This window comes from Penicillium paradoxum (genome assembly GCF_028828445.1).
Source record: "Penicillium paradoxum strain IBT 22861 chromosome Unknown utg000002l_segment0_segment0, whole genome shotgun sequence".
NCBI lineage: Eukaryota > Fungi > Ascomycota > Eurotiomycetes > Eurotiales > Aspergillaceae > Penicillium > Penicillium paradoxum.
In genome coordinates, this window is record NW_026643180.1 from 2,929,953 (window position 1) to 2,953,026 (window position 23,074).

The 23,074-nt window shown below is 48.2% G+C and overlaps 9 protein-coding genes across 9 annotated transcripts; 7 read left to right on the forward strand and 2 right to left on the reverse strand.

The window, feature by feature from the left end:
• Positions 1-922: 922 nt before the first annotated feature.
• N7457_001044 (SWIRM domain-containing protein) lies at positions 923-2,035 on the forward strand (the record flags this gene model as incomplete). Its single annotated transcript, XM_057172090.1, has 1 exon — positions 923-2,035. The coding sequence occupies one exon, from the start codon at positions 923-925 to the stop codon at positions 2,033-2,035; it is 1,113 nt and encodes a 370-aa protein (XP_057035993.1).
• Positions 2,036-3,040: 1,005 nt separating this feature from the next.
• On the forward strand, positions 3,041-4,549 carry N7457_001045 (CDC50/LEM3 family protein; the record flags this gene model as incomplete). Its single annotated transcript, XM_057172091.1, has 6 exons — positions 3,041-3,137; positions 3,195-3,231; positions 3,295-3,391; positions 3,450-4,170; positions 4,220-4,382; positions 4,450-4,549. 6 exons carry the CDS (start codon positions 3,041-3,043, stop codon positions 4,547-4,549), a joined length of 1,215 nt encoding a protein of 404 aa, XP_057035994.1.
• A 508-nt stretch (positions 4,550-5,057) lies between these two features.
• N7457_001046 (zinc metalloprotease) lies at positions 5,058-6,077 on the forward strand (the record flags this gene model as incomplete). The annotated part of the gene is made up of 1 exon (XM_057172092.1): positions 5,058-6,077. One exon carries the CDS (start codon positions 5,058-5,060, stop codon positions 6,075-6,077), a length of 1,020 nt encoding a protein of 339 aa, XP_057035995.1.
• Positions 6,078-6,578: 501 nt separating this feature from the next.
• spt16 (chromatin-remodeling protein SPT16) lies at positions 6,579-9,960 on the reverse strand (the record flags this gene model as incomplete). The annotated part of the gene is made up of 6 exons (XM_057172093.1): positions 6,579-7,070; positions 7,127-9,157; positions 9,217-9,369; positions 9,432-9,553; positions 9,609-9,693; positions 9,781-9,960. 6 exons carry the CDS (start codon positions 9,958-9,960, stop codon positions 6,579-6,581), a joined length of 3,063 nt encoding a protein of 1,020 aa, XP_057035996.1.
• Positions 9,961-10,564: 604 nt separating this feature from the next.
• On the forward strand, positions 10,565-11,973 carry N7457_001048 (putative mitochondrial carrier protein; the record flags this gene model as incomplete). Its single annotated transcript, XM_057172094.1, has 2 exons — positions 10,565-10,752; positions 11,115-11,973. 2 exons carry the CDS (start codon positions 10,565-10,567, stop codon positions 11,971-11,973), a joined length of 1,047 nt encoding a protein of 348 aa, XP_057035997.1.
• Positions 11,974-13,619: 1,646 nt separating this feature from the next.
• On the forward strand, positions 13,620-15,188 carry N7457_001049 (putative MFS monosaccharide transporter; the record flags this gene model as incomplete). Its single annotated transcript, XM_057172095.1, has 5 exons — positions 13,620-13,678; positions 13,736-13,813; positions 13,882-14,223; positions 14,503-14,773; positions 14,898-15,188. The coding sequence occupies 5 exons, from the start codon at positions 13,620-13,622 to the stop codon at positions 15,186-15,188; spliced, it is 1,041 nt and encodes a 346-aa protein (XP_057035998.1).
• A 1,517-nt stretch (positions 15,189-16,705) lies between these two features.
• Positions 16,706-19,148, forward strand: pmt2 (uncharacterized protein; the record flags this gene model as incomplete). Its single annotated transcript, XM_057172096.1, has 4 exons — positions 16,706-16,849; positions 16,901-17,584; positions 17,678-18,437; positions 18,499-19,148. The coding sequence occupies 4 exons, from the start codon at positions 16,706-16,708 to the stop codon at positions 19,146-19,148; spliced, it is 2,238 nt and encodes a 745-aa protein (XP_057035999.1).
• Positions 19,149-19,449: 301 nt separating this feature from the next.
• On the reverse strand, positions 19,450-20,320 carry N7457_001051 (uncharacterized protein; the record flags this gene model as incomplete). Its single annotated transcript, XM_057172097.1, has 2 exons — positions 19,450-20,202; positions 20,252-20,320. 2 exons carry the CDS (start codon positions 20,318-20,320, stop codon positions 19,450-19,452), a joined length of 822 nt encoding a protein of 273 aa, XP_057036000.1.
• A 398-nt stretch (positions 20,321-20,718) lies between these two features.
• On the forward strand, positions 20,719-23,028 carry N7457_001052 (uncharacterized protein; the record flags this gene model as incomplete). Its single annotated transcript, XM_057172098.1, has 2 exons — positions 20,719-20,731; positions 20,786-23,028. The coding sequence occupies 2 exons, from the start codon at positions 20,719-20,721 to the stop codon at positions 23,026-23,028; spliced, it is 2,256 nt and encodes a 751-aa protein (XP_057036001.1).
• Positions 23,029-23,074: the final 46 nt, after the last annotated feature.

Here is a 23,074-nt window from a genome sequence, read left to right on the forward strand (position 1 = left end):
TGGCCCACTCCTGCGGCCGGTCCTATTAGGTGATTGCCCGCATGGGATGTTGTCATGTGGCAGCAGACTTTAGGCAGGAAATGAGGAAAGGAGAGTCATAGAGCCCAGCGAAAGATCAATACACCACCATTTACCAAAGAGTCCTAGTACTTATCTTGCACGTACTTAGATATGCTAAAACCCAGGGACAAAGGCTTTACACACGTACCTGTACTCAAATTCTATTTTAGGGGTTGGTACCATACTGTACCCAAGTGAGTTCCAAATGATGAGATCAGCTGGTTCTTTCCACCTGGGCAGATGACGCCCAAACCCCTCGGACCCTTAATGCCGCTCTGATGCCCCCCACTAATCCTCTTACAGCCAGTCTATTGGTCTCATGAGTCCTGGAGAAACTCGGACTTTCCATCGCTAAGCGCCACCCCGCAGTTTATCATCACCCTCAGCCCCATCTCAACTGACTCACAGCTCGCTTTCAATCCCGGATTTGTTCATTTCAAGTTTCCTGCCCTTCCCCCTCTATTTATTCTCACGTTTCCCCCAATAATCTTGACTTGGTTCATTACCCCTTAGTGGGAATTTGACTCATTCAGCCATTGGAGCCTTAACGCCCAGACCTAGGTCATACTTGGCTTATCGCCACTCAGACAGACAAAGAGGTAGACCTGACAAATCACCGGTTTTGCCTGGTGATTCAACTTCCATTGAGTTCCATGAACATTCGCTCATCTAGCTTTCGCCATTCATATTCCCACTCTTTTGCCTAGCGTATTCATCCACTCTCTTTCTGGAATCGGGAGACCATTACTCTGGACACCATTAACCACCATTAACCCCCTATCGCCAATTACCGCTGGCTCAGTGGTATCTAACTGGAATGACATTGTCTGATGGCTGGCAACCAGCCAAACAGCCATCCACGATGCATCGTCTTCCGTCTGTTTCTAGCCTCATGTCACCCCCCGAGACTAAGCCCCTCGAGAACTTTCCTGCTCCAATCCCTCCATTTGTAAAGCCTCGAGGTTCTTCACCTGGTGACATAAAGCTCCCACCTATCTCTGCTGATCGAAAACGGACCCAGTCAGAGATGGACCTCCCATCGCCACCCGTCACCCCATACACAGGGAACAAGAAGAGCAATCCCCACGTCTCGGATCAAATTGAACGAGATGTGGGATCCCCGAGGGACCCTGTTCTATTCCCTCGACAGGACTCCGTTACTGACGTTGCCACGGATGAGCCGCTGTTCGGCCCCGCTCACCCTCCGTCTGCAGAGGCACTTGTTGAAAAACATATTGATTCACATATGGCAATGTTTCGCAACAAATTGAACAAGCCAACAAGAGATGAATATCTGCTGGCGCTCTCCTGTGTTCCTATTGTCTCAACGCAGTATAATCGCAACCCGGCAGCTTGGGCTCGGGAGGAACGAGAGACACTGGAGCGCCAAATGGCTATGATGAATCGCTACCGCCCGATAGGTAGCGAGCCCAAGTTGAAGAAAATTGCTCCCGCTCCGATGAAGAAATCAGGGGTCCAGCCGCGCGTGCAGCGGACCCGGACCAAGCGCACTCCCAAGTCTACGCCCAATCAGCAGGTGTTAGACAACTTTGATACCCCACAGACTCCCACTACGAAACCGCGTGCCCTAGGTATGAATCGTGATGATACCGATTATCAATCACTAAAGGACTATTCGCCCCCGGTGGCAACGCTAGGCAGCAATGCCAAAGCATTGAAGGCGGACTGGAAGGGACAGATGTTGGACCTGAGCAATGACCCGGACAGGCATATTCTCAGTCCTGCCGAGCTCAATTTGGCCTCTACGTTACGACTTTCATGTGCGACCTATCTTTGCAGCAAGCGTCGTATCTTTGAAGCTCGAGTTCGGGCTCTTGGCGTTGGCAAGGAGTTTCGCAAGACGGATGCTCAGCAGGCTTGCAAGATCGATGTGAACAAAGCCAGCAAACTTTGGACCGCCTATGAACGTGTGGGTTGGTTTAAAGCTGAATATTTTCATAAATATCTGGCATGATGTTGCAGATCATTGTGTGCGATGGTAATGCCGCCAATCCACCACCTATGATACCCCGCCCCTCTTATCATCGGCTGGGCTACCATAGACACTATCACCGATCACTGACACAACCCCAGTGTCTACCACTGCTCATCACAGTCCCCGGAGATTAATCCATCTTGAGCGGAGTCACTCACCTCACCGCATAAGCAAGATGGCAATACATGAATGCTCATACAACCCATCCCTATCACCTTTTTTTGCCTTTCGGTTTCTTCAATTGCGGCCTCATATTCACGACTCTTTATGACACGTTCTTTTTTATCAAGATTCCCCCCTGGTTGTTGTTTTCCGTTCCTTTTTCTTTCTCTATCGCCTTGTTCTCTTTCTTCTTTGCATACAGACGCATCCATTTTGATCTCCGTCGATCGTCACCCTAAATCTCTATTGCTGGCTATGGCGTTGAGTGGTTCGCTTTCGATTTGGTCTAGAATGGCAGACTTGGTTATCCATGGGTGTTTTCTTATCTTGCAGTTGAATTATTTGCTTGGTCCTTCTCCTGTTCAGCCCTGGAGAAAGTCAATAGCACATAGGACAAGGCTTGATACCCTGACCTTATATGGTTTAACTACAATGAATTCAATACATCTGTGAATGTCAACGTGAATATAACACAGTAACTCACATCAGTCTAGAGCAACGTGTTCAAGGATAACTCATTGGATAACTCATTGGATCTAGTAAATAGTATGGATAAACAACATTTATCTACATTTGAGGTTCAAATATATACATGTAGTAACCATATACATATGTACATATCAGTATGGAGTACGGATACGGAGTATAATGGACGTTTCTAATTTAAACCGAACTAAAGCGCTAAAGTGGTGGGGCGCGCAACCGTAATCCTCCGGCGGTCCTGCGCCACCTTTTTTTTGACGTATCCCTTGTCTTATCAACTTCTGCTTCACTTCAATCTTGACCTAGTACCCCTTCGAACAATTTTGGCAAGCCAAAGCCATGTCTCAGGCTGGAGTCACTCGTGCTGAGTCCATTGAACAACAGGAGCATGGGAGGGATGATGGTGACAAGAAGCCAAAGACTCGCCGTCCAGCTAGTAGGTCTTGGATGGAATCTCATCAATCTTTTGCGAAGACTAACCTACCCGTCCCAGATACTGCTTTTCGCCAGCAAAGATTGAAAGCATGGCAGTAAGTTCGACATACTTCTTGTATCTGCTCCCCCACTAGTCTGCCGTCCTAACTCTTCCCTAGACCCATCCTAACACCTAAGAGTGTCCTGCCTCTGTTTTTTATCGTTGGCATTATTTTTGCCCCAATTGGGGGTGTTCTCCTTTGGGCGAGCTCCCTTGTACGTCTCAGTTGATGAATCTGTGCCCAAAGGAACAGCTCTGATCCATGCGCTATAGGTCCAAGAAATCTCCATCGATTACTCTGAATGCTCCAGACTAGCACCGACTGACACATACGCATCTGTTCCGCATTACTCTGCAACCTTCAAATCATCCAAAGCCATATCGGCTCCCACCTGGAAAAAGACAAATGATTCGGGAATCATCACGTGCAGCCTCCTTTTTGAGGTCCCGAACGAGCTTCCCGCGCCCGTTTTCATGTACTATCGCCTCACCAACTTCTACCAGAACCATCGCCGATATGTTGCTTCGCTGGACTTGAATCAACTCAAAGGGGATGCTGTTTCGTATAATACGATCAAGGGTGGACCATGTGATCCTCTGGCGACCAACAACACGGCCAAGAAGGTCTACTATCCATGCGGACTGATCGCAAACTCCTTCTTCAACGATACCATTGGACAGCCTCAAATTCGAGACCCGAATGAGACTAACAATAAGGTAACATTTTACGAAATGACCAAGAAAGGTATCGCGTGGGAGAGCGACAAGGAACTCATCAAGCAGACCAAGTACAAGATTGATGAAATGTTGCCACCACCAAACTGGGTCTGGGCCAGCAAGAACGGTGTCTATGAAAAGATGCCAAACTTACATGAAAACGAAGATTTCATGGTTTGGATGAGGACAGCTGGTTTGCCGTCATTCAGCAAACTTTCCCGTCGCAATGATACTCATGCCATGCCTGCTGGAACCTATGAGATTGACATTGTTGATAGTATGTGTTCCAATATGCCCCTGTCTCTGCACTGCTAATGGTATCATAGATTTCAAAGTCACTGAATATGCCGGAACGAAGTCGATCCTGATCTCTACTCGCACGGTGCTTGGAGGAAAAAACCCTTTCATGGGGATCGCATATGTAGTGGTTGGTGGAATCTGTGTGCTGCTTGGAGCTCTCTTCACTGTCGCACACTTGGTGCGTCCAAGGTATGATGCCCCCATTCAGGAATTGTGTTTCATGGAGGTCACATCAAGCTAATTTTCCGGCCTACAGGAAACTTGGTGACCATACCTATCTTACTTGGGACTCAAACCAACCGAGTACTGCTGTCGCAACGGGACGGGATGAAAGGTTCAGTTCCAACGCTCCCTAGCCGGCAGTCTTCTTGTTTACTGGGTTGCTTCGCTGTGGCGTTTTCTATTTCCAGAGTATCCAATATTCCCACGCTGTAAATAATCGACAGGGAACTTTGAGGAATCGGTGTTTTAACAAGGTGTTTTTCATGTATCCAACTTAACATTGCAACTCCATCGCACTTTTTTCCTTCCACACTCAAGTGACGAAACTTCTAACATACCATTTGATCTTCCTGCGCTCTTGCTGTGTCGATCAGTTGCATGCTTGTAACCCTTGTTAGAGATATACATTCCCGCATGACGCCGCATTCCTTGCAGTCATGGAACTGGGCCATGCCAATGGCGTGTTCAGAGTGGAGGGATTCCAGCCATATAACTATGATACACTGGCCAGCCCCGAGAATCGGGGCAGGGGGAGGGGTGAGGTCTTTTTTCTTTTCGCTTCGTTTACTCTTTTCCCCACCCTATTCAGTTCGAGACAGATGTGCAGTGGGTGTCAAAATCAGAAGTCATCCTAGTGTCAGGATGGTTGGTCGCTGTTTTTATCAACTTGTGGTTTTGGTCACAACCCTAATCCTGCATATTGAATGCAGTCCCCTCACCCTCCAGAAAAGGGGTGTATGTGCCACTGAGGATCCTGGTCCAGGTTTCCTCGATGAAATAGGTCGTCTCAAGTCAGATGAAGCAGATCCTGGCATTTCACAAGCTAGGAAAGCTCCGATTGAGATTGAGACCTGGTTCCACATCGTGAGCAGCAAGTCCGAGTCCAACCAGGTCTCCGATAATATGATTAATTCGCAAGTGAGTTCTGCTCCCTCTCGTTCGTTTTGTTCTTTTTCTGTTTCCTATGGGGCAATCCGTGCTTATCTATCCATCCCACAGTTTTCAATCCTCCAACAATCATATGCAGACTCTGGGATTTCCTATCGGCTGCAAGGCGTGACTCGTCATGTCAATAACAAGTGGGCAAGTAACATGGATGACATGGCCATGAAATCAGCCCTTCGCAAAGGAACTTATCAGACACTCAACGTCTACTTCCAAACCAATCTGCAAGCCTCTCCCGGGCAAGCAGGACGTGTACTCGGACGCCGGGGTGCGAGTATCAACAGCGACCTGGGATCGAGTGTTCTGGGATTCTGTACACTGCCTGACCCGGGGGTCAATGCCAGTAGCCCAGCTTCCCAATATGTTAAGGATGGCTGCAATATCTTGGCTAAGACAATGCCTGGTGGCTCCTTAGATCTTTACAATCGAGGGGGAACCGCCATTCATGAGATCGGCCACTGGAATGGTCTTTTGCACACATTCCAGGGAGAATCTTGCTCTGCAGATAATCCTGGTGACTACATAAGTGACACCCCACAGCAGTCTACCCCAACCGATGGTTGTCCTGCCCGGAAGGACTCATGTCCGGATTCCCCTGGACTAGACGCAGTTCATGACTTCATGGACTATTCATCTGACGTATGTTATGAGAGCTTTACTCCTGGACAGGGACAGCGCATGCGGAGCATGTGGACCTCAATGCGGGAAGGGAAATAGTGGCACCCGTTCTTGCCATGGCCGTTTGAAGCTGCCAGCCTTCGCTTTGCTCCCTTTCGCCAGGTGCTAGTCATAGAAGATCTACCCATCCCGCATTTCGTGATCAACAGTCACTAGATACGAATCAACATGTTGTATTCCATACATCCACAGACATTGGTGGGAGACCTCGAGTGTCAAGTAAGCCGATCCCTGCTGTAATCCAGGCTGATTCCTATCTACCTGTCTAGTACGGAGTATATCACCTCAAAGTGATACCAAGCGTGAAATTGAATAAAGTACATTTGAGAAACTACCTAGCTTCCTTTCTGATTAATACCGTAAAATTTCTCTTCCGATTTTCAGTTCACCGCATCTTGGAGTCAATTTGACCTCATGTGCAAAGGCCAACCGACCAAGAGATGTAAGGCGTCTGTAGGGCTGGCCCGACCAAGATCCTCCCCTATGAGCCGACCAAAGACAAGAAGACAAGATCACAATGCAAACAGAGCCCCATTTGAACTAGCGTTTGCGTTTAGTCCCACGATCATTATCGTCGAGGTTGGTCTCCTTGTCCTTGCGTTTCGCCTTTTCCTCAAGTTCGTCCCAGTCTTCACCACTTTCCTCGTCGCCACTGAAATCTTCCTCGCTAGCATCGGCACTAGCGTCATCGTCAAATTCACTATCTTCCTCGGAACTCTCGTCCCCAGCTGCAAGCTCCGAATCAGACAACTCGAAAGCCGACTCCTCTTCCTCTTCTGAGCCCTCCGAGTCCGACTCGGCGGACAAGAAAGACCAGCCTCCATCAGCAAAGAAGCCGTATGGGTCACTAACGACTGTTTTCATGATCGTGGTCCAATTCAGGTTCAACGGACCCTCCGTGAATGCAATATCAACAGAATCAAGCCAGTCCTTAACACCCTCGAGTGCTTCAACAGGAATGGTGTTGATATGAACGGGAGTCCGGCGGAAATCCTTGAAAACAAAGACCATATCGAAGTTTTTAAGACCAAACTGTCATGAATCAGTAAAGTGAACTGATACAAAAAAAGTGTGTGAGGAAGATTTACCTGGACCCTTTCCAAATGAGCAATCTCAATTTCATTTAGCGTGACCGTCGTGAAAGGAGGCTCAGTGAGCTGAACTAAAGCATCTGTGGTGGGTTGAATCAAGACATTGGAACGGTTTGGAACGCCGGTAAACCCAATTTCTCTGAAAGGGATATCGACATCAACACCCTCATCCTTGCCCGCGTCTGCGATCTTTTCGGCAAAGGCTTTGAATTCACGGTCTAACGCAGCTCTTCGCCGTCTTTCCTCCTGCTCAGCTTCGAACTCTTCCTCGTCTCCGTATCTGTGCTTGCGCCGACGATTTCCAGTTTCATCAAATTGCATTTCCGTGGCCTCGCGGTAGAACTGGATATCTTTCGTCTTTCGCTTTCCAATCATAATGGGCGTCTTGAGATGTACATGGATCAAGACGATCAATTCATGGGCGCATGGCTGGAAGAAGAGATGCTTGACGTTGCTGAAAAGCACATCGACATGCTCATTGCGGAAGGGCGACAGATACCGAAGACCATTTTGATGAATCTCCACTTCTCCCGGAACACGTTTTCCGTCCAAAGGAGGCCGTAGGTAGACATCGGGAAGTTTCACTGGCCGTCGGTTTCTGATTTCGACAAGTTTATCTTGCTCAACAACATCTTCTAATTCCTTCTTCTCCTGCTCTCGTCTAAGAGCCGTCTTGCGGAGTTCTGTGATATCCTGGGCCACTCGTGCGAGTCGGTCGTTATCCTTAGACCGGAGAGTAAGGTTACGCACGAAATGGGCCGACAGGTCTTCAAAGGGTTGGTCATCTTTCCTGCCAACACCCTGACCAGGTGACAGGAAGTTGATTCGCAGATAGGCATACTCTCCTTCGTCGCTTTTGCTGGCATTTTTTATGGTGTTGATGTGGAACGGAACAGGCCGGCCCATGATAGGCACAATTACTGTTGAAGTCTTTTGGTCAACATAAACTGTAAGGTCTTTGACTTTGGCAGGGAGTTGGTTGTCCCGTTTGTAGGACTCAAAGCGCTTGAACTTCTTCTGTGCCACTCCATTGTCATCGCCCGTGGTACCAGTGAACCGATCTAGGCCTTCCTTAGTCTTCTTGGAAGCCAGCTCTTTTTGATGCTCCCGACGACGGGCTTCGGCTCCTTCATTGACCTGAGTGGGTCGTTCGGCACGAAGCTTGGTTCTTGTGACATTTCTACCCGCAGTTGCGCTGGATTTGGCTTCCTTTTTCTCTTTGATGGGCTTTTCAGGCTCTTCCTCATCCCCAAAATAGAATGAAATTGAATCCATATCGATTCCGGCATCTTTCGTGAAAATGTGGGGGCCGTTTTCTCCGACACGAACTGTATCAGTAATGACCATAGAGTATGCACCATTCTTGGCATTCTTCGGGTCTGAATCCTTCACATCAGTCAGCCCGATCGTAATAGACAGCGTCATGCCGTTTTTCAAGACTCGGTTATTCTTGGCATTGAGTATCATATTGGCATCCCGAAGCTCGATGCCAATCCCTGCGCCAACATTCTTCGAGAAGTGACTCTCAAGCTCAGGTTTTTTAGACCGAACGAGGCTCATTGCCTTGTTGTAAACATCCTTGGCCACCACACCGTCACGGATTTCTTTCATGGTTGCTTCATGAACACTTAACAACAGGGCATAGTTTGCTTCTTGCGATTTGGTGGGGTCAACCAGATAAGTACGCCCAATGAGCGAACTGTAGGTCTTGTACCTGATTCCGAAGCTGGACAGAATGATCCCGGCTTCGAGGTTTTTGCTGTCAGGTGTCGCTGTGAGCTTGAGATCGTAGGCGCCTCCACTTTGAATCACAGGTCCGTAAGCCCAATCGATCTGCTGGGGGTCAAATTCTGATGGTAGCCGCGCAAGTTTGTTGAAGAATTTTGCGTCATCAATCTTAGTATCAACCTTTGCAGCGAGGGCCTTGTGCGTCATCTTCTTTTCTTCATCGAGTAAACGTGACATTTCATCGACAAAGTATTCTGACATGAGACCACTGCATGCTCTGGAGGCATTGCGGATGGAGACCTTTGGAACTATGTCAGTAAAAAGTCACTCGTTAAGCATCTTGCCATAGGCCAACTAACTAATTCATCGGAGTCCTTGATTGCAAAAGCAGCTGAGAGTGCCGGTGTGATGTCCACTTCCTCAACTTCTTTTGAGATTTCTCCGAATGCGCGTTTCCATTCATCGGCAAAAGGCCCCGAGGCTGTATTCTTAGGCAAGACACCGACTTTGTTCTGTGGTTTACTGTGATTAGTGGAAGGCAAATCAAAATTTGTCGGAATCATTTGGTCCTCACCCCTGCGCCCTTGATGACGCTCAAACACCTTTCGAATGCTTTAGTTTTTGATTCTGGATCTTTGGTAGTGACAAGAATTTCAACAGGGATCTTGCCCCCTTTCAGAGGTTCCAGATGTTTTGCTGGAATTTGATCCTGTTAGCTATGCTAAGCGAATTTCCATGCGATGATATTAACCTTTTTTGGCCGTGGTGACGACATAGATCGATTCGGTCGTGAGGACAAACAGTGTCGCTGGAAACTCATACCCAAGAAGCCAGAACTAATGACAAACTCAGTTAGTAACAATTTCACCCCCAAGTTCATAAAATTCCATAAAACACGAGGAGCGCATCAGAAAATTACATACATGCATGGCATTGTTTTTCTGGAATGAGTTCTCCTCATCGGTCTTTCCCATCAGAATGACCATAGAACCTGCATTGCCAAAGAGCGTATTGCCCGAGCGCTTGTCTGCCTTCCATGACGCATAGAAACTGGATAAACGGCTGAAAAAGGTGTTACTATCGATAATAATTTCCTCGGCCATGGCGGTAGTCTGATGCGGTTAAGATTTGCCGCAGTGAGAGACAATGGGTTGATGGCGAAGGGCTTGGTAAAGAAGGTTAAGAGCTATGGTGGGTGTAGCAAGGTATTAGATTTGTTGAGAATGAAGCAGATATATGAGAGACGAAGGCAGCATCAATGCGACAGTTGCAATGATGAATGACAAACGCCAATGCCTTGGTGGTTGAAGAAAGAATGAAGACAGAAAGGGAAGTGCTGGGGGAAGTGGACGCGAAAAGCGCGTTCCGACGTTTCAGGCTCATCTAGCCTACCGTATCAAAGTATTTCCCTTTTAGGGTTAGCGCCATTATCGACACTTTGCTTCTTGATCCTCTCCATCTTTGGGCCTAAATATGTTTTCCTCTTATTGCTCATATTAACCCTGTTCCTATTCTTTCTCCTTTTCACTTTCAGGCCAACATGTTATACATGAGCCTTCACTTGAACGTTCAATTCAGTGAAAATCACACCCTGTGATGCTGCCTTCGCTTCAAAATCCATTGTCTATATCCAGCGAATCGCTCCTCAAAAACCGACAAGTAACTCTCATCTGATGCACACTGTGGTAATTCGATCGCCTATGAACAATGAATTCGCCGATAGCTCCGATTTTTCTTGAGCCTAACCTCGGCGAGCTTCCGGGAAGTTTGCGCCGGAAACCTCATAATGACGCAGCTACTGGAGCATCTGCCGCAGGCGTTCGCGCTCTCAGTGCACAGATGGTGGCCTTCTATTTCAGAGCGCCGATCAAGGCTTTTTTCCGTATGCGTGTGGAGTACGTAGTGCCTATGGCTCTTATGATGTTTGTGTTGACGGATTCTTGTTTAGTTACATGGTACAACCTTCCCCATGCTCCAATGGATCGGAATCACAGACATCTAATCACCAGCCTTTTTGCGGCGTTGTTTGGAACAGGCATTTGCAAGAGCTGTGAACCCTCGTGTTGCCGAAGGAAAATGGTCTCTTCACACAACAACTCCAGGATTATTGCTCCATGCTGTTCGGACATATGGCTGGCGCTTTATTCCAAATCAGGTCCTTCCACCCTTAATGGCAAATGCTGGGTGAGAGCTCCCCCGAATCTAGGGCCTAGGTTATTGAAATTGAAAGCTCTAACCAAGGTTTTTTTTCCCACAGTGTTGGTGCTGTTCTCTACACCTCCTACCTCCAGGTTTTGGGGGCTCTACATGAGCCGGTGTCACAGGGGGCCAAGCGAGTTTGGCCCCCGGCTCCACCATCTTCAACATTTGCTGCTGGATATGCTGCTGGTACAATTCAATCGATTGTAGCTGCACCTCTGGATGCACTACAAGTTCGCTTTCAAACTAGTGACATGCTGGAGGGTCAGTATCGGAGTATGTGGCATTATGGCCATCAAAAACTTAAGCAGATTGGTCTCCGAGGCGTCTTTGCAGGCTGGAGCCTTTCCTTCATGCGGGATTCACTTGGTTATGCTGTGTTCTTCTCCTCGTTTGAATACATCAAGTCACAATCCTACTACTCTTTTGTCACATGGTACTACGGGTCTCTGCAAGCTGACTGTGTGGGCAAGCTCTCATCGTCTGAGTTGAGTGACCGTGGTGTGCCACTCATCAAGCCCCACTACGCACTGGAGCCCTGTTTCCTAATGATGGCTGGCGTTGTGGCATCGATCGCTCAGCAAACTATTCAGCATCCTCTGAGTAGAATCCAAACCCTTCATCTTGGTCGACTGGAATATCTGGATCATCAGGCCAGTTTCATTCCCTCGCGACACAAAATGATACAATTATACTACCATGCCTATCAGGAGACCTTGAAAAGGTGCAAACGGAAGGCTGCACGGGCCGGGGGCTGGTGTTCCTGGCTGTTTCGCGGGTTTATTGGGAGTTCTGTCCGTCAAGTACCTAGCACTAGCGCTGGCCTTATTATTTTTGAACTGGTGCGTCGACGGTACGCAAGTCTGGCGGACGCTGTTCATATTCAGAGTGACGGGTATGACATCCTTCTCACTTAGGATGTTTTGTCCGACAAACTTTCTGTCATCCCCTCTTGTCTTCTTCTATATGTTTTTTTTTTCTTCTCCTTCTTCCCCTTCTGCTTCTTCTATTCGTTTTGGGGAGTTACGGCCATCCATAGAATCTCCTTCATTAGATCTACAACCACGTATATAGACATATGATACCCGGCTTTCGGTCAACTTTTCTTTTTCTTTTCTTGTTAACTAGCGTAGTTCTAAGGGCATCAGCATATAGAGTAATGTATATACATTGCATTTTGATGGGAGCATAACGTCCAAGCCCTCCTAGGTCAACTCTTGTGTCGGTGATCAAGTGCCAATAAACCGACATGTACGGAGCAGTACGGAGTAGTTAAGTAGATAATGATATGTACATGTAGGTATCCATCTCGTATGGAGTGCGCTGTACTAAGTAAATGTATCTACATACATCATGTGTGTATATTCGTGGATATTGGTACTCTATAACCTATGTACCTCATAGGCAGCCATAGTTATTAGAGGCTACGTACCCTATTACGAATGCAGTACGGAGTACATACGGAGTAGTATGTACTTGGATCCACTACTACAATGTGCATGTGGTCCGTACGGAGTAGATGTATCCACAATACGGAGTAGATGTGGCCCTTCCAAGTCCATAAATAGTACCATATCGCGTCAATCTATTCCACATCTGAGGAGAATCGATACACCACACGGAGTCTCCGTACGGAGTATGTATGTATGTGTACAATACGACTTGGCAATATCCCCTATTATCTATGACCTATTACCTAGGTTGTCCAGCTTTCTCTTTCCTCACCCTTTGAACATACTCCAATTTACTATTTTACTTATTTCCCCGCAAAATCTTCGATCATTTGATCAAAATCATCTGATCGCTCCACATATATTTGGTTTTCTTTGTAATGCTTTTTGGTTTGGATTTGGGTCCCTGAATTTTTGCCTAAACGCACCCCTCCCCCGGATCTCCGCCTGACCATCACATCTGGGGCCATTTTGACGGTGCCCCGTCATTCTGCGTCGCGTGTGACTTTGCGTAGACCTTGACCACATCGCCTGGGTGGCGTCACCCCATTGCGACTAGTGCACTCCAGTTGTGGCACCCATTGCGGACTCCTTGCGGAGAACCTCTCATCGATACTACTAATTTCAAGATCGACACCGCTCTCTCCCTCCCCACCCTTCTCCCCCAAGAGGGCTGCAAGGTTCAGCCCATCACCACCGCCATCATTACTCCGACCACTTCTTCCCCAAGCGCCTCTAACATACCTCTTCGCCTGCTATCTTCTGATTCTCGTCCTCTGCTACATAGGTCACTGGAGTCCGCTAGTGAGAAGGGCAGCCGGCGGTCTTCCCATTCGTCTGCTCGCTCGGTCGAGTCTGACTTCTCGATTTGGTCAGACACTGGTGACCTCGCCGAGCAGTTTGCTGAGTCGGAGGATCCGCTGCAGGTTCGTCTTCGAAAGTCCATAGACCGACAACTCCTGGGACGAAAAGGGCGCAGGAAGCAACCCAAACACGTACATTATTCTTCAGACCTGAGCACAGAGCATTCTGGTATCGATATCGAAAAGATTAGAATACCAACACCTCCTCCGCGTCATATTTCGAGGGTTGAACGAGTTTTGGCCGGCATCATGACACCCAGAAATGGGTCAAACACCCAGATCCACGGCTTGGTCGGAAAACCATTACTGTAAGTGTCCCAAATGCAAAACGAGTAACGCTGCGACTAATGCTGTTTTCTATGTAGGTACTTCACCAGCGTGTTTGTATCACTGGGTGTTTTCCTTTTTGGCTATGACCAGGGTGTAATGTCTGGCATCATAACGTTCGTCTGATCCCTCGAGCATAGACTCGCCACAGATATTGGAATTGGGATGATGCTAACAGATACAGTGGCTGGTATTTCAAAGATTACTTCAACCAACCTTCCCATGCCATAATTGGTACGGTAGTTGCAGTTCTTGAAGTCGGGGCTTTCATATCATCGCTTCTTGTGGGACGAATCGGTGATTTGATCGGCCGCCGAAGAACTATTCTGTATGGTTCTATTGTGTTTTTCATCGGTGGTGCCTTTCAAACGTTTGCAACAGGTATTCCAACGATGATGGTCGGTCGTATCGTTGCTGGTCTCGGCGTTGGTGCCCTGTCTACCATTGTGCCGGTGTACCAGTCTGAGATATCGGTATGCGATCCTCCATCTCTGTTATTCCTGGGTGCTTCTATTGTCGCTTCATCGTTCGTTGAACCTACTGACGAAATTACAAGCCTCCCCACAACCGCGGAAAGCTCGCGTGCATTGAATTCACTGGCAATATAGCTGGCTATGCGACCAGCGTGTGGGTTGACTATTTTTGTAGCTTTATCGACAATGATTACTCCTGGCGCCTTCCCCTCTTTTTCCAGTGTGTAATGGGTGCCTTGCTTGGGTTTGGCAGCCTAATGATCTGTGAATCACCGAGGCAAGTAGAAATTTCCTCACAATTGTGCCAGGCTAACTCCTACGTCACTATCTAGGTGGCTTCTTGACAACGACCATGATGAGGAGGGCATGATGGTCATCGCAAATCTTTATGGCGAAGGAGACCTCCTTAATGACAAAGCCCGTCAAGAATACCGCGAAATCAAGATGAATGTCCTTGTCCAACGGCAGGAAGGCGAGAGATCCTACTCAGACATGTTCCGCCGTTACCGAAAACGTGTCTTGATTGCCATGTCGGCCCAGGCGCTAGCACAACTCAACGGGATCAACGTAATTTCATACTATGCACCTCTCGTGTTTGAATCGGTAAGAATGCCATATGCTGCTATGACCCCGAAGACTTTTATTGCGTCACGCCATTTTTCCGTCTTCAAACGACGGTTGAGGTCCGGGCGCTTCTCGGTTTCATGCTGACCAGTCTTCAATATAGGCCGGCTGGGTTGGACGAGATGCCATCCTTATGACTGGAATCAATGGTATTTCGTACTTGCTGTCTACCATTCCACCATGGTATCTTGTGGATGGCTGGGGTCGGCGACCGATCTTGCTTTCAGGTGCTGTGGCTATGATGGTCTCGCTTTCTCTTGTCTCTTATTTTATTTATATCAAAATTCCCGCCACTCCAACCCTGACGGTCATCTTTGTTATGCTGTATAACGCAGCTTTCGGAGCATCTTGGGGCCCCATTCCTTGGTTGTACCCCCGGAAATCTTGCCCTTGAGTATTCGTGCCAAAGGTGCAAGCTTGAGCACTGCTTCGAACTGGGCATTCAATTGGCTTGTGGGCGAGGTGACCCCTGTCCTTCAAGAAGTCATCCAGTGGCGATTATACTTGGTTCATGCATTCTTCTGCGCATGCAGTTTCGTGCTTGGTAGGATATTCTCTGTCCGCCATCGGCTATACGTTAATGACCGTTGTACTAAACTATCATTCTAGTCTACTTTTTGTACCCCGAAACTAGTGGAGTTCGCCTTGAAGATATGAACATCCTTTTTGGCGATGCTTCCACTGCCATGCCCACACCTGCCACTCAAGGCGAACGGGGATCGCTGATGGGCGCTGGTTCACCAGTCCCCTCACTTGACCTTCGTCGGCAGTATGGTCAATTTGGGGCAGAGAATTCCATCCCAGGTCTGGACATTGACCCGCCAACTTCAATTCATGAAGGGGTTACCAAACGTGGACGCTCGGGCTCTCAGCAGGGCAGCATTCGAGGCGAAGGTATAGGCGGCTGGATTTCAAGCATGGTCAGCCGAAATCGGGGATCGGGCTCTGGCGTTGCCAGTAGTCAGTATAGACGTTTGGAGCAAGGGGATAGAGAAGGAGACGAGCAATGAACGGTCTGCGGATAACCCCTGGGACCTCTAACCATGCGGATGATAAAGGGAGGCAGAAAGACAAAGAACTCGATTGTATATCTCTCCTTCTTACATACCCCTATGGAGTACCAATTCCCCTCCATCTCGGTTGATTTCTTTGTTCTCAAGGTACATATCAGAACCTCTACCTACTCTACTGTGGGTGTTTTCATATTGTCGGTTCCATTCCATCCCTTTTCCTTTTTTTATCTACTATTTATTTTCATGGCATAGATATTGTGTTTTTGCCGGACGAGAATTTTCTCGATGAGATTCAATTTGGGGTGAGGGTCTTTTGTGAAGGAATATAATCATGATTGTCGTTTCAGCAATCCAGTACGGAGTACGGAGTACACTGCCGAGCTTTGGATATATATACCTGTTTTATCTTTCAATGACAGCAGAAAACCCATACCAGCTAGGTATGTGTAGATGAAAGAACGCTGAGAGATACAAGCGAAAGAAAAACAACATGAAGGGGTAAGTGCTGTTAGAACGAGGTACCTGGGTAATGGGTTGCTCAAAAAGGGGAGTTGCAAGGGCCACGTTCTGAAAACGGCTCGGGCTAAGAGTGGACTTGTTTAGCCTCTTTTGAGGCCACGGATCTCTCTTCTCCTTTCCTTTGGCCCACTCTCCCCCTCGCTCTCTTGCTTTTACTACAATTTTTTTTTTCTTTTCGTGATTCATTACGTCCGAATCCGCTGGCTTTGCTTTTCTATCACTCATTTACTCCAGAGGGGAATGGCTATGTTCTCCTAAGGCCCCCTTCTATTATCAGCCCATCCTTCCAAGTTCCTAAACGTTAACATTTTCACTACCCTCAACTCTTTCATCTGATCGATACGTTCTTCTTTTTGATTGCAATACTGTAAGGCGCACAATGGCAGTCTTAGATACTGCTGTGAGCACAGGCGCCAAACACAATTCCGATCTGCGTCGGAGAAATGTCCCTGACACCAGCAAAGTTCAAGTGGCGGACTTGACTATTATCAATGATGATAATGCAAAGAAAGCTAAACCGCAGGTGAGGATGCCCTAGACATGCACCTGTCTACTCTACTAAACCGTGTGACAGTCCCCCTCATTTCTCCATGTTCTCAGTAGCTGGGAACCGATCATTGCTCCCATCATCTTAACTGCTCTCGCTCTCTTCACCCGCCTGTACCGAATTGGTCGTTCCAACATTGTGACTTGGGATGAGGCCCACTTTGGCAAATTTGGCTCCCACTATCTCAAACGCGAGTTCTACTTCGATGTCCATCCGCCTTTGGGAAAGATGCTAGTTGGCCTGTCTGGCTACCTCGCCGGTTATAACGGATCGTTTGAATTCAAGAGTGGCGAGAAATATCCGGAGGATGTGAACTATACCTTTATGCGAGCCTTCAATGCTGCATTTGGTATAATATGCATTCCTCTTGCTTACTACACTGCGCGAGAATTGAATTTCCGGCGGGCCACAGTCTGGTTGATCAGTCTCATGGTGCTCTGTGAGAACTCCTATGCGACAATATCTCGTTTCATTCTCCTTGACTCAATGCTGCTTTGCTTCACATTTACTACCACGATGTGCTGGGCAAGGTTTCATCGGTTGCAGCATGCTAGTTTCTCTCTAGAATGGTATGTCTGGCTCTGCTTGACTGGCTTGAGCATTGGATGCGTCTGCAGTGTCAAATGGGTCGGTTTTTTCTGCACCGCTCTCGTTGGTCTGTATACTATTGATGACCTGTGGAATAAATTCGGCGACCTGAAAATGCCGCAGGTGAGCACCTGCTTTCAACCCGCTCCCTTTCCTATCTCTCTTTCTCTCAGATTGATCACCGATTAGTTAGCTAACAGGAACATGTCCGGACAGACTGTGCTTGCAAAACACTTAGCTGCTCGCGTTGTTGGATTGATCATTATCCCAGTCCTGGTTTACATGTTTTCGTTTTATCTGCATTTCCTGGTGCTGGCTAATAGTGGCCCTGGTGATGCCCAGATGAGTTCCCTTTTCCAAGCAAACCTGCGAGGCACAGAGGTTGGCAGAGATAGCCCTCTTGAGCTTGCAATTGGGTCGCGTATCACCCTTAAAAACATGGGCTACGGTGGGGGCCTTCTGCATTCCCATGTTCAGACTTTCCCGGAGGGATCCGGGCAGCAGCAGGTCACTTGCTACCACCACAAAGATGCTAACAACGACTGGTTCATCTACCCCAACCGACAAGAGCCCGACTACAATGCCACTGCTGATCTACGATTTGTTGGCGATGGCGATGTCATTCGGTTGATTCATGGACAAACTGGTCGCAACCTGCATTCGCACGCCATCGCAGCACCAATTACTAAATCACACTACGAAGTATCTTCCTACGGAAACATCACCATTGGAGATGATAAAGACCACTGGAAAGTGGAGGTGATCGATGATGCTGCGTCCCGGGACCGGTCTAGGATTCGGACACTCACAACAGCATTCCGGCTCCGTCATCCAGTTCTAGGCTGTTATCTTCGGGCAGGAAATGTCAATCTCCCTCAATGGGGCTTCAAGCAGATCGAAACGACATGCACCAAAGAGAACAAGCCCCGCGATGTATACACACACTGGAATGTCGAGTCTCATACTAATGATCGCTGTGAGATTATCCGTATTTTCTCTGTTGATGCCTCTGACCAGATTTACTAACACATGGTTAGTGCCCCCTGGTGACCCTGGCTCCTATAAATCGCCTTTTTTCAAAGATTTCATCCACCTGAACGTGGCCATGATGACCTCTAACAATGCTCTTGTTCCGGATCCCGATAAGCAAGATGACTTGGCTTCTAAGTTCTGGCAGTGGCCAATTCTCAATGTCGGGTTGCGCATGTGTTCTTGGGATGACAGCGTTGTCAAATATTATCTCCTTGGAAATCCTCTGGTTTATTGGGGAAGCACTGCGAGCCTTGGTGGATTTGGTCTTCTATTCCTCTGGTATCTTCTACGCTGGCAGAGAGGATACAAGGATCTTAGCAACGAGGACATTAGTCACATCCACTATTCTGGATTGTATCCGGTTATTGGTTGGGTTTTGCATTACCTTCCTTTCATCATCATGGCCCGGGTCACTTACGTCCATCACTACTACCCGGCTCTTTACTACGCCATCTTGAACTTCGGCTTCTGCATTGACTGGGTAACGCGCAAAATGAACCACCGATTGTCTGCGGCACTATATGCCTTGCTCTACGTGGCAACCGTCGGATTGTTCATTCACTTCCGAGCGATTGTGTTCGGAATGGAGGGTTCCAACCAGCAGTGGACTTACCTACGCTGGCTGCCGGGATGGATGATTGCGAATGCAAACTAATTGGAGAACGTCTGGCGGCATGACGTTGTGCTCTTTGCTTTTTAACCCGTGTCGATTTCTACAATCTCTCAACCTTGGTATCGAACTCTACTCGTCCGGATGAGTACTTGTATCAGCACAGCTAAATTTCCTTCACTTACTGTCTCCACTCACGTGTTGTTTGTAACCAAAAAGAATTCAGAGGTTCAGAGTTGCTGGAGATAGTCAACTGCACCTTTTCGCAGTGATAACTGTTAATCGAACGTGAGGATGTGGTGGTAGTGTACGTTGATTATTATTATTATGAACTGCCCATGTGGGCTTAGCAACACCCTCCAGCCCAACCATTGCCACCCTTGCGCATTGCATCATCCATCCCTAACGTAACGGTTCTAGGTACCCCCGCATTTGCTCCTCCTGATGCACCAAACCCTTTCACACCGCTTCGCCGATCATTGAGGTCATATTTTCCCGTTTCAATGTTACGATAAATTCTTTCAGCAACTTCCAGGAACGCTCTTTCAACCCCATCTCCAGATTTGGCGCTCGTTTCAACATAGCGGACCACGTTGTTCATGCGACACCATTCCTCGGCCTCCCCCCGGGTGACTTGCCTTTGATTTGATCCAGAACTGACCCCCGTCAGATCAGTCTTATTACCGACCAAAATGACAACAATGCCGTCTTCTGCAATTTGCCGTAGATCATTCAGCCACTGAGTACACGATGTAAACGTCGAACGCCTGGATATATCAAATACCAGGAGAGCCCCAGAAGCACCCCGAAAGTATGAGCGCGTGATAGACTTGTAAGTTTCCTGTCCAGCCGTGTCCCATAGAGAGAGTTTCATGCGCTTTTGACTAGGGGAACCTTGAGGCTTTCGTGGAGGGGTAGGAAGGCCCGAGGTGGTAGATGCTTCTGGTGATGTCTCACCCGCTGAGTTGGGAGAAGGCTTATTGAGTTCGAGCTCTAGAGAAGCTGGGGGACCAACTGGCACAATCCGTGATCCAAACTCAACCCCGATGGTCACATCGTGAGATGGGGAAAAGCGACCTTCACAAAGCCGGACGGTGAGCTGGTGTTTGGTTAGCGGAGCTACAGTGTGAAAGACAGACATCACTTACACTGGACTTGCCGGTGCCAGAGTCGCCAATGCAGACAAGCTTAGCAATATAATCCCATGGCTGTGACATGGAGAGAGTAGAGAAATCTAGAATCAGAGATGGGAAAGTAAGCAGAGATGGTCCTGAGGTCAGTTTACTTCGAGCCATCGGGTATCCCGACCTGTTATCAGCTGAGTCATCTATCAGGCCTGACGTGCCCGTATGACGCTTCCATCAGCTGTGTGACCTTCACTTCATATCCTAAGAGGTTGTTTTTCAACCTTTCTCTCTCTACCCTACCTATCTCTTTTAGATTTGGCATATCACAAAAGAAAAAAAAAATTTAACCCTTGTGTTCTCTTTCCTTCTCTCTCCCCCTTCCTTCCCCGTCTAATGAGTACCGATCATACTTGATTTCCCAGCATCTTCCCTTGGTTTATCACTGGTCCCGTCAACTCACCGTATTTTCTTTGTTGCAACCTCAAGCCATGTTCTCCGAATGTAGGCGCTAAAAGGCTTCAGGTACCAGAACATGTTGCTAATATTTCTACTTAGATGCTTCACGTTTTCTTGCTCAGTCACAGTCACGAGTGACCTCTCGACCAGATGAAGTGCAAAGAACGGGCCGTAGCCGGCCTAATCAACACCAAGGCAACCTTCGGCATCCCTCGTCGCGTTCGTTTCTGCGACCTAACGATCCTTATCGATCGGGGACATCTCAACTATCCCACTTTCCTTTCGCGCCTCGGGGCTCGGTTCAACAAGCTCCCCTCTTCTTCAGTGTCACCGATGAATTCCGAGAGGAAGATGATGAAACGGAACGTGAGCGAGAAATTGCTGATTTCTATGCACTTCAACGATCACGGCGGCATTTCGGCGATAGCAACTTGAAAGAATCCTCGGAACTTGAGGATTCTGAACAATCAGTATTTGACGAGGATAGCTCACCATACGATGGTCGGCCTGGTAATGGAAAAGGCATCAAAAGCTCATGGCGGGAAGAAAAGAGTGTGGGGACCGCTCGCCCTTTTCCTATCGAGTCAGTAGCAGAAGCCACCGAGCATGAACTGGCTTCTACTAGTCCTAGTAATAGCAAAGTTCGAGGTCACCTAGTTGATGTCGGCCTGGAAGACTCTATACGAGCGGGCATTAACAATCATGATCAAGCGTTACCCAGTCCCGATGTCTACGACCCACCCATCCAGCGATTCCGAGAACGGGATCCGCCAAACGAGCTCTCTGGGGCCAACCTACCAGGGACTGCCCCAGAGCCGGCTGCACCCTTATCGGGCAATCCTCCACGGCCACCCAGCTCGGCAGGCTCGTTTCCAGCATCGGTATCACCGCTTGCCTCAGAAAATGCAGCCCATGATGTATTCTGGGGCCAATTGTTCTTGATATCCCTCGCGGGATTGTTTGCTTCTGCATTTCTCGTCTATCTTCACACATCTACCCCCTCTGGAGACAAATCAAGGTGGGGCGATACGATATATATGACTGTTCATGGGTCTTTCTTCCTTCTCGGGATATATACCCTTGTATCAGTTCTTGTGTCTCTCCTCTGGTTGGCCTTACTACGCTCCTATGTGCGACTTTTGGTCCACATAATCCTAGTTGCCGTTCCCATTATTTTATACTCCTTTTCCTTGTATCCTTTCATCTCGAGCTTCAAGGGACCATGGCACGGGTCCAGTATTCAAGACAAGGCAATGAGATGGGGTTCTGGCGTTCCGTTTCTCATGGCCACCGTGTGGATCTATAATGTTTTGCGCGGTCGTCAATCCATCGGGAAAGCCATAGGGATTCTTGAATTTGCCTGTCGCATATTAGCCGCCAATCCCGAGTTGCTTGCTCTTGGTCTGGGTGCCTTGGTCTGTGTGGTTTCATGGACGTGGATCTGGATGCTGATGTTTACCCGTGTCTTTTTGGGCGGTCATATCGTCAACTCGAGATCGTTTATCATTGATGTGGGCAGCTGGTGGCTTGGTATCTACTTCGTTATTGTTTATTTATGGTCGATCGGCGTCATTGCAGGCATCCAGCGCGCCGTCACAGCTGCAACCGTGAGTCAGTGGTATTTTCACCGTTTGGTCACACCCGCACCCACCTCGAAGCAAATCGTCCAGGCAGCCGTCCTACATGCTGCCACGACCCTATTTGGCACGATTTCTTTGTCTAGACTCCTGGGGCTTCTGATTCGACTTCCTCTTCTCTTACTACCAGGTCGCATCTCTTCGTTGCTCAGTCTGTTTGCCTATTCGCTCGTCCCTACCCCTATCACCCACTTGACCAATCCTCTCTCTCTCACCTATGCAGCGATTCATTCGCAGCCTCTTGCCGCTTCCTCTCGAGGATTGAGCCAAATGACTACGCTTACCCCATCGGCGGCCTCAACATCTTTACACCCACGTTCATATTCTCGATCGCCTGGGGACTCGGGCTCTCTTCTCTCATATCGGCTATCTAAACTGATTCTCTACGCCACCCGTCTCATGATGTCGTTAGCCCTAGGGTTTGGTGGCTGGGTGACTACTGCTCGGAGCCTAGCCACCTCTGCAACCGGTGGCACCGTACGTGGTAGTCTCTATGCCTACGTGGTTGGTCTTATTGCTGGAGCAATCGGCTGGACCACATTGGGCTCGATGGAAGGTATTATCGCTGATATTGTGGATGCGGCTGTGATCTGCTGGGCAAGCGAAGTCGGTATCTACGGTAGAGAAGCCCGGTATTGCCGCGAGGCTGGCTGGCTCTTTGGTGACTCCAAGTCCCAGTTCAGGCATGAATATCAAGAGGTCTAGGTAATTTTTCATCCTTTCATGGTTATGACATATGCATGATTTCTCT